Source organism: Labeo rohita, chromosome 1, assembly GCF_022985175.1.
Source record: "Labeo rohita strain BAU-BD-2019 chromosome 1, IGBB_LRoh.1.0, whole genome shotgun sequence".
Lineage (NCBI taxonomy): Eukaryota > Metazoa > Chordata > Actinopteri > Cypriniformes > Cyprinidae > Labeo > Labeo rohita.
This window is the reverse complement of record NC_066869.1, coordinates 12,837,325-12,851,795: the sequence shown is the minus strand read 5'-3', so window position 1 is coordinate 12,851,795 and position 14,471 is coordinate 12,837,325. Positions and strand designations below refer to the sequence as shown.

Genomic DNA, 14,471 nt, shown 5'->3' with positions numbered 1-14,471 from the left:
CACACAACCAAATTGTTTTTGATGAATGGAATTTTTTGAATCTATGCACACTCTTTGTGTTGTGACAACACAGCAGAATGAGGAAGAATTTGTGTGAAATAGTAATGTCCAACCAACTCAATTTATTCACTTCCTTGTAACTTTAACCCATTAAGTTCAGTGAACATGTTTTGGTTTATTAAAAACTGGCCAAATGTGTTTCACTTTATCATCATAAGGAGGTTTGTTTCAGACAACTCATTTAAATTATGGATAGAGAACAATTATGTCAAATTATGCACAATTTATGCATTTAGGTATTCGTAACCAACCCCGTGAAACTTCAGCAATCAAAAGAACAAAAAAACTATGCCGTAACAATAAAAAATTATTTTAAGTTCATGTAAAACATAAATAAACACCATTATTACTCAGAGACACAGACATCAAGTACCAGCATATGAATCTCAACAATGGTGACAATCAAAATGCTTCATGCTGCAATGCATGCTGGGTAACAACATAGTAAAAACTCCCATCATGCACTGCAGTATGAATAATTGTTGTCACCACTGTTGAGGATCATATGATAAGTGTTCATGTCTAAAATCCTGAGCAAATGCACCTCTTTTTTTCAAAATTGAAGCTTTATGGTGGTGATTGTTTAATAGGACCTTTCTTCAGCAATATGCCCATCAATAAGCCAAAGAGAAAGATCGCTTTATAATGTTTACACAAATGAGCTATAACCAAAAAGTATAAAAAAGTCTTTTGCTTCAAACATTTGATTTAGCAATACACAAATGTTTGTTGTGAAACAAAACTACAATTGCTTAGAAGCAAAATTATTGTAAGTTATTAAAAGGGTCAAGAGACAAACTAAAGCAAACCTTGACCACAATTATGGTGGCATTATGTTTTTTTTTTTAATTATTATTATTACAATTAAGCCAGTCTGCTTAGTAATGACTGAAGCTGGTGATGCTGTTTGTGGAGTTGTTTAATCAGATTTTGAGAGATTTAATGTCTTTTATTTCAGTTGATTTAATCTGTGACTGAAATCAGTTGTAGTTCTTGTGTTTCTCGTTTCTTCAGTGATTCTGCTTGTTAACAGCAGGTGTTCATCACTAATGCACAATCACCTTTTAATTGATCACTTAATTATCAAATTTTTTGAACGGCGAAATTAAACCGTTTACGTTAGTTTAACAATTGATAATTAAGTAAAATGGAAACTTAAACAGTTTAAATTAATAGAGCACAATACAATAGTGTTCTGGCGGAAAAAGAAACATACTTGTGTTGTTTTAACAATAAATACCTGGGTGAAACGAACAGTGGCACAAAACCTTTTTTTTTGAGTGTAGGAAGCACCAAAACAAACAGAGAGCAAGAGGGAGCAGTTTGGACTCTGAGGGTCATGGAGGCGGGTATAAATCTGAGCTGCTGCAGGTTCACAGATGCTCACAGGAAGAGACACACAGACAGGCAGGATGGACGTGAAGCTGCTGTTTCTGAGTGTTGTTCTTCTCTCCTCACCGCTCCTCACACTATGTGACCCACTGTGAGTATCAAACACATGGTTTGTTCATGGATTCACTAACAGATCTGCTTAAAAACGCTCTGATTTGATCTCCTCAGATTTGTTCTGTCAGCTCCTAATTTGCTGAGGGTGGGTTCCTCAGAGAATGTGTTTTTGGAGGCTCAGGATTACTCTGGAAAAGACCTGAATGTGAAGATCTTTGTAAAGGACTTCCCAAACAAACACGTGGAGATAATGGAGTCCAAATCAGTGACACTGTCTGCAGACCACAATTTCCAGATTCTTACAGATATAAAGGTGTTGCAACTTTGCCACGCTTTGTCCTTATGTCAGCGTTTGTGTGTGTGTGTGTGTTTTTTTTTTTTTTTCAGAGGGAAAACTTCATATTTATACAATCTGCAATTTTATTTACAATTTGTTTGTTTTTATGCATGCTATAGATCTTTAACTGTTTGCTGTTGTTCAGATTCCAAGTGATCGGCAATATTTCTCTAATGATCCTCTGGAGAAGCAGTATGTGTATCTACAAGCTCAGTTTCCAACCGTCATTCTGGAGAAAGTGGTCATGCTCTCATTCCAGTCTGGATATATATTTGTACAAACAGACAAGTCCATCTACACACCTGCTAGCAAAGGTACGATTAAGTGCTGAAAACATAACAAATATGGAGTATATTAATGCACAATGTGAACTTTAACTGTGTTACATCAGCATTTCTATTAACCCATTTAATCCCAATTTTTTCCCAGACATGCAAATATCCAAATGTGTCATTAGTAACCCTTTCTGTCCCCAGAAAGGTGTGAACGATCACGTCTAGAACTTGATCGATGCAAATTTCAATTGGTATTTCCTTCCAGTCTCCATTTTGGAGGATGTTTGTTTTGATCTGAGGTACTTAAATGAAAGCTGCAAGAAGATCAGGGCGATTCTGTAGTCAGAAGCCCGTACTGTGGAGCTTGTCTGCAGAAAATAAAAACATCAGTTTTTACTTTGACCTCTTTTGCAGTTCAGTACAGGATTTTCTCTCTGACACCCAACATGACACCACGCAGTGGGTTTGGAATCATGGTGGAAATCATGGTAAACACACTGACTCATGACATTTTAGCTGTATAATAAAAATACATTGCACTGACCATCTCAGCTGTCACAGTATTCATGCTGATTTCTGTGTTTCTGAAGAATCCACAAAACATCACAGTTAAATCAGATAAGCTATTTCCAGTTAAAGGGATGATATCCGGACACTATTTTATCCCTGATGTTGCCAGGTGTGTAAAACACTGTTGAGACTTTAGCTATTTAACCTGAAGTGAACCAATCAACTTCATTTTTTTGTTTATTTTGTATACTTCAAGACTTACCTTAAACACCTAACAATTCAGAAAACAATGATAAAAAAAAAAAATACAAACAAATAGATAGATAAAGTTAAATAAATTAAAAATAAATAAATAAATAAATAAAAATAAACAAAAAATACAGCATCTAAATCTTACTGATTTAGTATATCAAAATCAGATGTGTATGAATTTGGATGTGATTTGTTTGTTTCAGTACTGGAATCTGGAAGGTGGTCACACTGTTCTCAGACACTCCTCAGAAGAAGTTTACTGCAGACTTTGAGGTCAAAGAATATGGTAAGACTTGTGTTAAAAAAAAAGGAAAAGAAAAGAAAAGATAACTCAAATAATGAATTTAATTTATTATTTGTTTGGTTTCAGTGCTTCCAACATTTGAAGTGAAATTAACACTCAGTAAGCCATTCTTCTATGTGCGTGATGAGAAGCTGACAGTCAACATTGAAGCCAAGTAAGACAAAATATGTTCTGCTTCACTGTGTTGAATCTTTAATGTGTGAGCACACTGATTTAAACAGACTTACATGTAAACTACAAAATAATGTACTATCAACAACCCACATACACTGTAAAAAACAACCTATAGAATCTACTCAATAAAATGAGGTAAACTGAGGTAACAATTTACACTCAGTTTGTTTGGGTAGATTCTATCCTATATGTCTGAGTAAAGAATACCTGAATTTATCAGCTAAGACAAACTAAAAAAAAGTAGGTGAAGTCTACACAGCAAAAAGCCCAGTGTTAAATGAACTCTCCCGGGAGTTTGAGTCCATACTCAAGAGTATTAAAATTATTAAAGACGCCTGATGTTAATAAGCAGAATCACCAAAAGGAGAAAATCTCATTTTGTAAGTTGCCATTATAGTGGTCAGTGTTAGCATTAGTTGGGCTCTTTACGAGTAACTTCTTAATATTAGATTTTGTTTGGGTGTTGTAATTGAGTTATAACAGTCAGACAAACCAGAAATAATGAGATTTTGTGGTTTTGATTATGCTTTGACAAACTCATGAAGTAGCAACCAGAATAAGTGAGTTGTATTTTGTTTATGTTAGTTTAATCAGACAGGTGTTTCTGAAATTTATTTGACTGGAAAAAATATAAATGTTTTTTAGATTTAGACACACAGACATCAACAATTAGCATGAGAATCACAACAATGGTGACCAACAAAAACGTATGTTGTAGCCAATCAAAACTCATCCATATCTCCCATCATGCATTGTGGCATGAATAAATTATGAGCTGATGATTTCCATGATGTTTAGAGTTGATCTGTTTCTGAATATGCTGTTTGTCACCATTTTTGAGATTCATATGCTGATTCATGATGCCTGTGTGTGCCTAAAAAAACAGATTTTGAAAGTTTTTTTTTTTTATCGGAGGAGCTTGTAAGAAGTCCATTCAAAATTGTAAAAAAAAAAAAATTCAGGCTTTATCATTTTTTTGCTGCTGTGAAACCACAAGGCAGTTGCAATAAATAAAGAATATAGAACTCTAAATGGTTTCAGTGGCTCAAATTAAGTTTATTTTAAAACAGAATTATCACCACTGCATGACTTTTGCTCTTTGGCTTGTCTGGCTAGTTTAACTAAACAGTTGAACAAAAGCTAATGTTAAAAAGCTACGGGTCAAGAGCCCAACTAATGCTAACACTGACCACTATAATGGCAACTTACAAAATTAGATTTTCTCCTTTTGGTGATTCTGCTTATTAACATCAGGCGTCTTTAATAATTTTAATACTCTTGAGTATGGACTCAAACTCCCGGGAGAGTTCATTTAACACTGGGCTTTTTTGCTGTGTAGACTTCACCTACTTTTTTTTTTAGTTTGTCTTAGCTAAAAATTCAGGTATTCTTTACTCAGACATATAGGATAGAATCTACCCAAACAAACTGAGTGTAAATTGTTACCTCAGTTTACCTCATTTTATTGAGTAGATTCTATAGGTTGTTTTTTACAGTGTAGCAATTGACATCTGGCCCAGCTCTGGGCCAAGCAAGGAGTTACACTCGGCCCAAGTGCAGCAAAGAATTACGGCCCTTGTTTGGCCCAGATCTGGACTACAGACATGAGCCACACATGAGCCATAACTGGCCCGAATCTCAGCCAAATAGTAACTTATAACCAGCCCTGAACTGAGCCAGAACCAGTTTTAATAGTGCTACACAATCTCAGCCTTCAGTAAACCACATAGAGACTAGTCTTAAACCAGAAGCCCCCAAACTGAGCCATGTCTAAAGGTGTAACTGTGTTTTACTGCTTATTGATGGATCCATGGCTGAGTTGGTTTTTGTTTTCCTTTTTTAGGCTCAGTTTTGGGGTTTCTGGTTAAAGACTAGACTCTATGTGGTTTACTGAAGGCTTGACTGGGTCCCAGATAGCAAGAGAGCAGGTGAAAACCATTGAATCAATGTTAAAAATAGTTGATTTGTCAATGTTAAAGTCATTAAATCAATTAATGTTGAAAAAATGTTGACATTTCAACAAACCACCATTACTGTGATCAGTGATTGCTTTAGTTTGGTTCTTGATTCTTGCTTTTCATTAAGTCAGTTCTTTCTCTGTGCTATAATGGTGTTTTGATGTAAACACTTATGCTGTTGAAAAGAGATATTTTAAAACTAAGTTAAAGTAGATTGCTTTTTGCAGTGGGTGTCAACTAGCAATACAGTTGAGAAACAATTCTAAATAATATTGATGAATGTCATTACTGATGTAAATCTTCTGTATCACAAATGCAAAAAAAAAAGAATCTGTGATAGTAAATGAAAAGATTTAGACATGAACACTCAACATACAAACCGCAACAATGGTGACAATCACAAAACTAATTCAGTTAAACAGATCAACTGCAATGCATGCTGGAAATCATGAATGACTTTTTTTTTTACTATGTTGATACCCAGCATGCATTTCTGCATAGAATTTTATTTTGCTGATTGTCACCATTGTTGAGTTTCATACACTGATTCTTGATGTCTAATTGATTCAGTAATTTAAAGATTTTTTTTTTTAATATATTCTCTGTTAATTCATAAAAGTATGATAGTGGTTTTATTGAGCTTTAATCTCACATTGCAGTATCACACCATCATTCAAAAGCCCAACACACTTGTGAGAAAATCATTATATAACCTTGCAATTATTACAGTCATCGCTGTCATCTAATCTCTGCAGATCTTAGCTTTTGTTGTCTCAAACAACATGTTTTCACACAATGTTACAAAAGACAAAAAAAAAAATCTAATGTTAAAGTACAAAGAGTCAGGAGCCCAACTAAAGCAATCACTGATCACAACAATGGTGGTTTGTTGAAATTATTTTTTTTTTTTCAACATTATTAGTAGGAGCAAAAGTTATATTAATTCATTAACACTGACAAATTAACTACTTTTAACATTGATTCAATGGTTGCTTGGGGGTAGCACTAATAAAACTTGTTCTGGCTCAGTTCAGGGCTGGTTATACGTTACTATTTGGCTGAAATTTGGGCCAGTTATGGCTCATGTGTGGCTCATGTCTGTAGTCCAGATCTGGGCCAAACAAGGGCCGTAATTCTTTGCTGCACTTGGGCCGAGTGTAACTCCTTGCTTGGCCCAGAGCTGGGCCAAATATCAATTGCTATGTGGGAACCAGAACTTTTTTTAAAATGTGCTTAATTTGATAACATGTAAATTAACCTGGTTTTATTCAGCGTGACTTGATCATTCTGTGGAACCGAAAAAGTTTAAACTGTTCATTTTCTGTGTGCTTTATAGGTACTTGTTTGGACAGGAGGTGGATGGAGATGCATTTGTAGTGTTTGGTTTGATGGACGGAGAGAGAAAAACAAGTATTCCTAACTCTCTGAAAAAAGTTCAGGTGAGAGATATTAAACATCTTGCAAGTTGAGATCAGTCTTATTTTTCCTTACCTAGAGAGCAACTTGCATAGCTAAACAGCTTTTTGCTACATCTTGTAGACTGATTTTGCTGTGTTTCTCATATGTGAATAGATTGTGGATGGAGAGGGCACTGCAGAACTGACCAGTCAGACATTTTCAAACATTAACCAGCTGGTTGGGCGATCAATCTATGTTTCTGTCAGCGTTTTAACAGAAAGCGGTAAGACTCAACAGATATTGTACATTTTTATGCACGTTTGCATGCATGTGATTGTTTGTGTGTTTTAGGAGGTGAAATGGTGGAAGCAGAAAGGAGAGGCATTCAGATCGTGACGTCACCGTACACCATCCACTTCAAAAGAACACCACAATTCTTCAAACCTGGAATGCCCATCAGTGTCTCGGTATAAGACAGTAGCTGATTTTACACATTAAACTCCTTAACATCTCATTGCGGGGGAGGGGGGACAATCGCGCTTGGGCTCGGTTCAAGGCAACTGTACTTAGTGTAAGAACACCCTAAAAGTGCATGCGCGTGGACGGCCCTTACGGTGCGTTTCCACTGCAGCAAGAACTCTACAGCTCCTCGGCTTTGTGCATGTATAAAAACAGCCAATACAATACAACAAAAGCATTTCAAACTGCTTTTGAAATCTGAAAGAAATATAGCAATATGTGATTGTAGCCGAGCCCAAATAACATTGGACCAATAAATTTGGACCCCAATTCCAGGATACATACGATTAATGCCAGACTACACCACTTTGGGAATCTCACCCAAAGATTTTATCTATGAGGTTTCGCGCAAGTTTCTCTACCCAGTGGCAAACAACACGTGGAGGCACAGGTATCATTCAAAAATCACAAAAATACTTTATTAGGGCAACATATAAAAACAATATAAAAGTAGAGAAGAACAGTTGAGAGTCCACACATCAACTCCAAGAAGGGCTTGCATCGACTGAAGTCACTTACAACCCATCATGGAGGAAAACACACACGCACACACACACGCGCACACACACACACACGTTTATTTGTGAAGAGAATACGCTTCCCAATCTACATATATCCGTCAATGTTTGCGCGAATCATTTGTGATCCAGCTTCACTTACAGCAGAAGTGAGTATAAGGGTTTTCTTATGAATCTTTGTGATCGCCTTTCCTAATTACGTGCTAGTTAGCAAGTTTAGCGGCTAAACGCGGCTAAATGCAGCTAAAGTAAACAGGCTCGTCACTCCACAGAGAGAAGAGAGGGGCGGGGTGAGCAGAGCTCATTAACATTTAAAGCAACCTTGACCAGAACGGATGAATTTGGCAGAGCTGATTTTGGCAAGGTAAAAAGGGTGTTGTTTTACAAAACCATTGAGAATTTTTAATCAAAGTATATTATAGACTTTTCATTAAGACCCTAAAGAATCATATCAACTTGTGGAAAATGGGCATCCGATGACCCCTTTAAAATTGACTTTGCTGACTCTGTCGACTTCAAATGGGTGTAGCTCAGTCGTTTTTGGTCGATTCCAATAAATCAAACATAAATTTGAAGGTTTCCTAATAGACATTGTGAAAATTAAAAAAATTCCCAGCACAGGTCACAATTTCATTAATTTTTGGTCTGTGTTCTATAAAAGGTTTACGTAACAAATCCGGACCAAACACCGGCTGAAAATGTGAAAGTGGAGGTCAGTCCTGAAGCAGGGAGCCAAAAAACGAAAGCCAATGGCATTGCAAAGTTTACCATCAACACTCAGAAAGGAGTTTCCACTCTGGAGATCACTGTAAGACCTGCCATCTCAACTGCTCTAATGTTCAGTCAGTTTCACTGGTGATAGACAGATCAGTTAACAGATGTTGAAAAAGCAGTGGAGCATAATGTACACAGCACATAAGAAAACAATTTATTTGTTATTTTCAGGCAAAGATCACTGACACAGAGTTAAAAGAACAGCAGGCAGAGAGAAAGATGACTGCTCAGGCCTACAAGTCTAAAACTGGCTCCAACAACTATATGAACATTATTGTGGAATCAGCAGAGCTTAAGATTGGTGCTCAAATGACAGCCTATCTGAACACTGGAGAAAGTCCTCATCTTCAATATATCACCTACATGGTAAAGATTATGGTTATTCAGCTGCACCACAAATTACTTTATTATACTTTAAGTATTACTTTATCATGTCGATATTTGATTACTACCACAGCTTGTGTTTGAAACCATATGAATCTCATAAATGTTGTCATCATGTCTGCCTGATTTTTAGATCTTAAGTAAAGGTCAGATCATCAAAGCAGACAGGATAAGGGGATCAGGACAAAGCCTAGTGTCTCTGTCTCTACCTGTAACCAAAGACATGGTGCCGTCCTTCCGCATTGTGGCTTATTACCTTGTGGGCTCATCAGAAGTAGTGTCTGATTCAGTCTGGGTCGATGTGGAGGACACGTGCATGGGAAAGGTGGGTAGACCATCACAAGATATAGTTGATGTGCCAAGCAACCAGGTCTTTTTTTCTGAACACAGTACATCTTGGTTTGATCACAGCTCAAGCTTGAGATTAAGAAGTCAAAGCAAAATTTCTTTGAGCCATTAGAAGATGTCAAGTTGCAGATAACTGGAGATCCCGGAGCTAAAGTTGGTCTGGTGGTGGTTGACAAGGCAGTGCACGTCCTTAACAAGAACAGACTCACTCAGACCCAAGTAAAGGACCTTTTTCAGGCTTCATAGCACAAACAGCTCATGGCATTAAACGTACATGCTAAACATGCTGGCATCTTCTTTGCACCTCTAGATCTGGGACTTCATAGAGAAGCATGACACCGGTTGTACGGCAGGAAGTGGAAGGGACAGTATGGGGGTTTTCAATGACGCGGGTCTGATGTTTGTGTCCAACACTGCAGGAGGAACTGACACCAGAACAGGTTTTTTCCTCCCAACTTCTTTAATAGTTTATCCACTGAACAAAGAGCTGCTTATTGAAATTTGTGATGTACAGTATCAGCAGTTTGGGTGGAGGCTAGCATTTTACCGAAGAGGAACAGAGAGGGCAAAGGTTTTGGAGAGTGACTTTGTGCCTCGTTGTGAAGGTGGGAGCATACAGTACACTTGCAGAAGTGGATGAGGTAGGGAGGTGCAGTGCCAGTGGTGGTATGGAAAGCCAAAGTCAAAACCTTAAATTTGATTCCGACTGCCATTGGGAGACAGTGAAGTTACATCAGGAATGAGGAAAATTTGCCAATACTGAGAGATGATGTGATTTAGTGGTGAGAGCACCTGTAGCAGGTGGGATGGGTTCGGGGCTGGAGGGTGTCAAGGATGTTGACCAAGAGGTGACCAGAGACCACAGCGGAGATGTGTGTAGCAGAGAGAAAATACATTTTATGGCCAAAAGAGACCAAAGGACTGTGTCAGTGGCCAGCATGCAGATTGACAGAGAACTAGGAAAAGAAGTGGTCAGAGAGATCTAACAGAGTAAAAAATTGTCAGATGTGAAGTTATGTGTGAGAATGTAGTTTGGCTGTTTGCCTGCTTTGTCTGTCACAGAGGTGTGCTTTCTTGTGAGGTTGAACAAGGCCAGAAGAGCTAGCAAGTCAGCCTCTTGAACTCTGGCAAGCACCGGAAATGTCACGAGGGCTCAAGCCCCTGCCCTTTTATCGACAATGCTAAAGTCTTTGCACTGGCTTCCAGTTGCGGCTTGCATCAAGTTCAAGTCATTGGTGCTTGCCCACAGAACAGCTACAGGCTCCACACTCCCTTTTTCTATGCTCTTCTTCATATCTTCCTGTCCTAGCTTTTATTATTTTGAACAATGGCTGAAAACTTGTATAACTAAGGGGAAACCCCTAACCTGCCCTTGGAACACCATTTCTTTCTTTCCTGAAGTTAACCAAGGACAACCAGCTTGGTGCTATCCTCTAGAAAAGGACAGCAGCATATCCAGCTCTTCCAGGAAGTTGAGCTGATGAATGGTAGATGACAACAAGATGAATTTTGGCAGGATTAGTAACCGCAAAGGCATGATATTCAAAAGAGAGAAGAAAGAGGAGTGAATTTCCACGTGTTTGAAATGAGAACCCCCCTCCCCCCCATTTGGTACAAGGGGTATAGGAGAAAGTGAAGCCGGTGAAGAGAGAAAAAAGTGTTTCCACCCTAGAAGCATTGTTACCTTTAATGCTTTTCAGCAGTGGGGCTTCAATGTGATGACATATAAAAGACAGTGTACAAGAAAACACACATTTTTCCTTGTGGTCTTAACACGCTTTCAGTACGTCCAGTGTAGTGCACTTAATTAACAAATGACCAGAGGTGGACAGTATTGAAGTATTTTTACTCTGCTTTAAAGGAGAAGTCCACTTCCAAAACAAAGATTCATATATAATGTACTCACCCCCCTTGTCATCCAAGATGTAAAGAAATTATGTTTTTTGAGAAAAACATTTCAGCATTTTTCTCCATATAATGGACTACTATGGTGCCCCAATTTTGAACTTCCAAAATGCAGTTTAAATGCGGCTTCAAACGATCCCAAATGCAGTTGCAAACGATCCGAGCCGAGGAAGAAGGGTCTTATCTAGCGAAAACGATTGGTTATTTTCATAAAAATAATACAATTTATATACTTTTTAATCTCAAACGCTCGTCTTGCCTTGCTCTCCTTGAACTCTGTGTATTCTGGCTCAAGACAGTTAGGGTATGTCGAAAAACTCACCTCACCGTATTTTCTCACCTCAACTTCAATAATCATTTCAAAATCATCCTACATCGCTGCAGAAGTACAGACGCAGTCTATGCAAAGTGAACATGCAAAGAAGATCAAACGTAAAACACAAAGGTAAAACAGCGATATAGGACGATTTTAAAGTTGAGGGAGAACATGAGATGGGAGTTTTTCTACATACCCTAACTGTCATGAACCAGAAAAAAAAAACAGTCCAGGCAGAGTAAGACAAGACGAGCATTTGACCTTGAAGTTATATAAATATAAGTATATAAATTGTATTATTTTTATGAAAATAACCGATCATTATGCTAGATAAGACCCTTTTTGTTTGGCTGGGATCGTTTACAATCGCATTTGGGAACGTTTGAAGCCACATTTAAACTGCATTTTGGAAGTTCAAAATCGGGGCACCATATCACTCCATTACATGAAGAAAAATGCTGAAATGTTTTCCTCAAAAAAACTATTTCTTTACGACTGAAGAAAGAAAGACATGAACATCTTGGATGACAAGGGGGTGAGTACATTATCTGTAAATCTTTGTTTTGGAAGTGGACTTCTCCTTTAAAAGTACTTTTCAAGTATCTTTTTCTTTAGAAAACTTGACTTCACAACATTCCAAAGAATACTATTGTACTTTTTACTGCACTATGTATACTGCACTATATTTGATTAGGTTTAATTAATTCTTGCTGCTCTTAAAATTTTTTACTATCTCAGGATAATTAATTATTGTAATCTATTAATTTGTATTTAATATATCTAATAGTGCAATTTATTCAAATTAATTGTCCCCTAGTGCCTGAGTGTCCCATGCCTGCAAAGAAAAAAAAACGAAGAGCTGAGAGTCTCCTGCAGATCACTAATACACTAGGTGAGAAACTAGATTTTACTCGGATTTTACTCTTACCATTCAAATAAGAAAATATCTTCTTGACATTTTTACTGTTAAAGATTCAGAACCTTTATCTTTTTAGGTCACTGTTCACGTTTAAGTGAACATTGTCTTTCCCCCAGTAGTTCTCACCATGTTCTCCTACTCCCCTCATTATTCTACACTAGCTGGTCAATACTCTAGTGAAGTGAAGCGGTGCTGCGTTGATGGGATGAGGGATAATAAGCTCGGCTATACATGTGAACGAAGAGCCACATACATCGTAGACGGACAAGAGTGCGTCAAGGCCTTCCTACACTGCTGCAATGAGATGAAAACCCACAAGAACATAAATACAGAAGAGGAACTGATTCTGGCTCGCAGTAAGTATTTTCACAGATTTAATATACAATCACAATATCTTAATTGTGCCTTGTGGCAAAATACCAGTATCAGTTACTGTTCTTGCATGGATTCCATAGGTGGCACCTGAAAATTCAGCATTTTTTTGCCATGTGCTTTACATTTAACATGCTATCCAGTAAAGAGGATACATTTATTTATTTACTTACTTATTTACTGAGATTCAAGAGGTTCTGTTTACGTTGCTCTGTATTTTACATGCTGAGTAAATGGCCACTAATGCACCAACCATATTTTAAAGCAGGGCTTAACCACCTGGGGTCGGCAAAGGCATGGGCGGGAACGCTTGCATTTTTTCCAGATGACAGTGAAAAAAACTTGCTCTGTCATTTTTGATTGCATACATAAGAGTAATACAACATCTAAATCTGTAAAGGGTCCATTTATATTTGTGTACACTCACAATATCACATAAAATAAAGAAAACAAACAGGGTACGCTTTCAGCCTGTACACTTATCTTTTCGAAATAGATCACTAAAATGAACTGAAACTCGAATACTTGACACATAGACATGAGAGATACATCTATAGAAAGCTTGAATACTTTTAAATGCAGTAAGTCTTATCAAAAACAAATATTCTGTGATAAAGTAATCCATATGTAATCAACGCAATGACCAGTCTTTCCCAACTGACCTCATTATCTCTACTGTGGTTACGCCCACAAGCTACTTTTGCTTTTGATATTACAATCGTCCATGTGAAACGCGTGACATGCAAACACCCACATCACCTCCGGAAACAAAGCAGCAAAACTTTTCTTCAAGTTCATCTCAGCTACTTGTTGTTTCTGGAAGAAGACGTGCTGAGAGGAATAAGCCTTGGATTTACCTCAGAAGATGGACGTGATGCGATGCGCGGCTTGATTCAGTGGAGGTTAGACTTTTTCCAAACTATAATTCCTGAATAAATGTATAATCAAGTGAAACATTTTGAAGTATGTTTCATTCATTGCATCTAAATGCCTCATGATGCCAGGATGTTTTCAATGTTCTATAAAATATAAAACCATGTAAAAGTAATATGAGTGGTAACACTATGAAGTTAGAGTCTATGAATGTCTAGACCAATCTTTACTGTAAAATACTCTGTTCGCTAATATCTGTTCAAACGTAGATGTTTCTAACATGATTAATAATAATAGTTTAGTCTTTTTGAATGTAAAATGTATTTTTTTTTTTTTTTATAGTATAATACATACAAAGCATGCTTGTGTTTATGACTACAAAATCATATTTACAGGTGCTGGTCATATAATTAGAATATCTTCAAAAAGTTGATTTATTTCACCAATTCCATTTAAGAAGTGAAACTTGTATAATGTATACATTCATTCCACACAGACTGATATATTTCAAGTGCTTATTTCTTTTAATTTTGATTATTATAACTGACAACTAATGAAAACCCCAAATTTAGTATCAGAAAATTTTAATATTACTTAAGACCAATACAAAGAAAGGATTTTTAGAAATCTTGGCCAACTGAAAAGTATGAACATGAAAAGTATGAGCATATACAGCACTCAATACTTAGTTGGGGCTCCTTTTGCCTGAATTACTGCAGCAATGTGGCGTGGCATGGAGTCGATCAGTCTGTGGCACTGCTCAGGTGTTATGAGAGCCCAGGTTGCTCTGATAGTGGCCTTCAGCTCTTCTGCATTGTTGGGTCTGGCA

At 37.2% G+C, this 14,471-nt stretch overlaps 1 protein-coding gene across 1 annotated transcript in view; it reads left to right on the top strand.

Annotated features, from left to right (window-relative positions):
* The first annotated feature begins 1,450 nt into the window (after positions 1–1,450).
* Positions 1,451–14,471, top strand: part of LOC127162900 (complement C3) — a 155,804-nt gene continuing 142,783 nt past the window's right edge. The window contains exons 1-13 of the mRNA XM_051105821.1: positions 1,451–1,543; positions 1,621–1,819; positions 1,989–2,157; positions 2,533–2,606; positions 2,709–2,797; positions 3,084–3,166; positions 3,251–3,338; positions 6,653–6,755; positions 6,889–6,997; positions 7,066–7,181; positions 8,413–8,559; positions 8,697–8,891; positions 9,043–9,234. Coding sequence (XP_050961778.1) covers positions 1,473–1,543; positions 1,621–1,819; positions 1,989–2,157; positions 2,533–2,606; positions 2,709–2,797; positions 3,084–3,166; positions 3,251–3,338; positions 6,653–6,755; positions 6,889–6,997; positions 7,066–7,181; positions 8,413–8,559; positions 8,697–8,891; positions 9,043–9,234 — 1,635 coding nt within the window. The 5' untranslated portion in view covers positions 1,451–1,472. The remainder of the gene's footprint in view (positions 1,544–1,620; positions 1,820–1,988; positions 2,158–2,532; positions 2,607–2,708; positions 2,798–3,083; positions 3,167–3,250; positions 3,339–6,652; positions 6,756–6,888; positions 6,998–7,065; positions 7,182–8,412; positions 8,560–8,696; positions 8,892–9,042; positions 9,235–14,471) is intronic.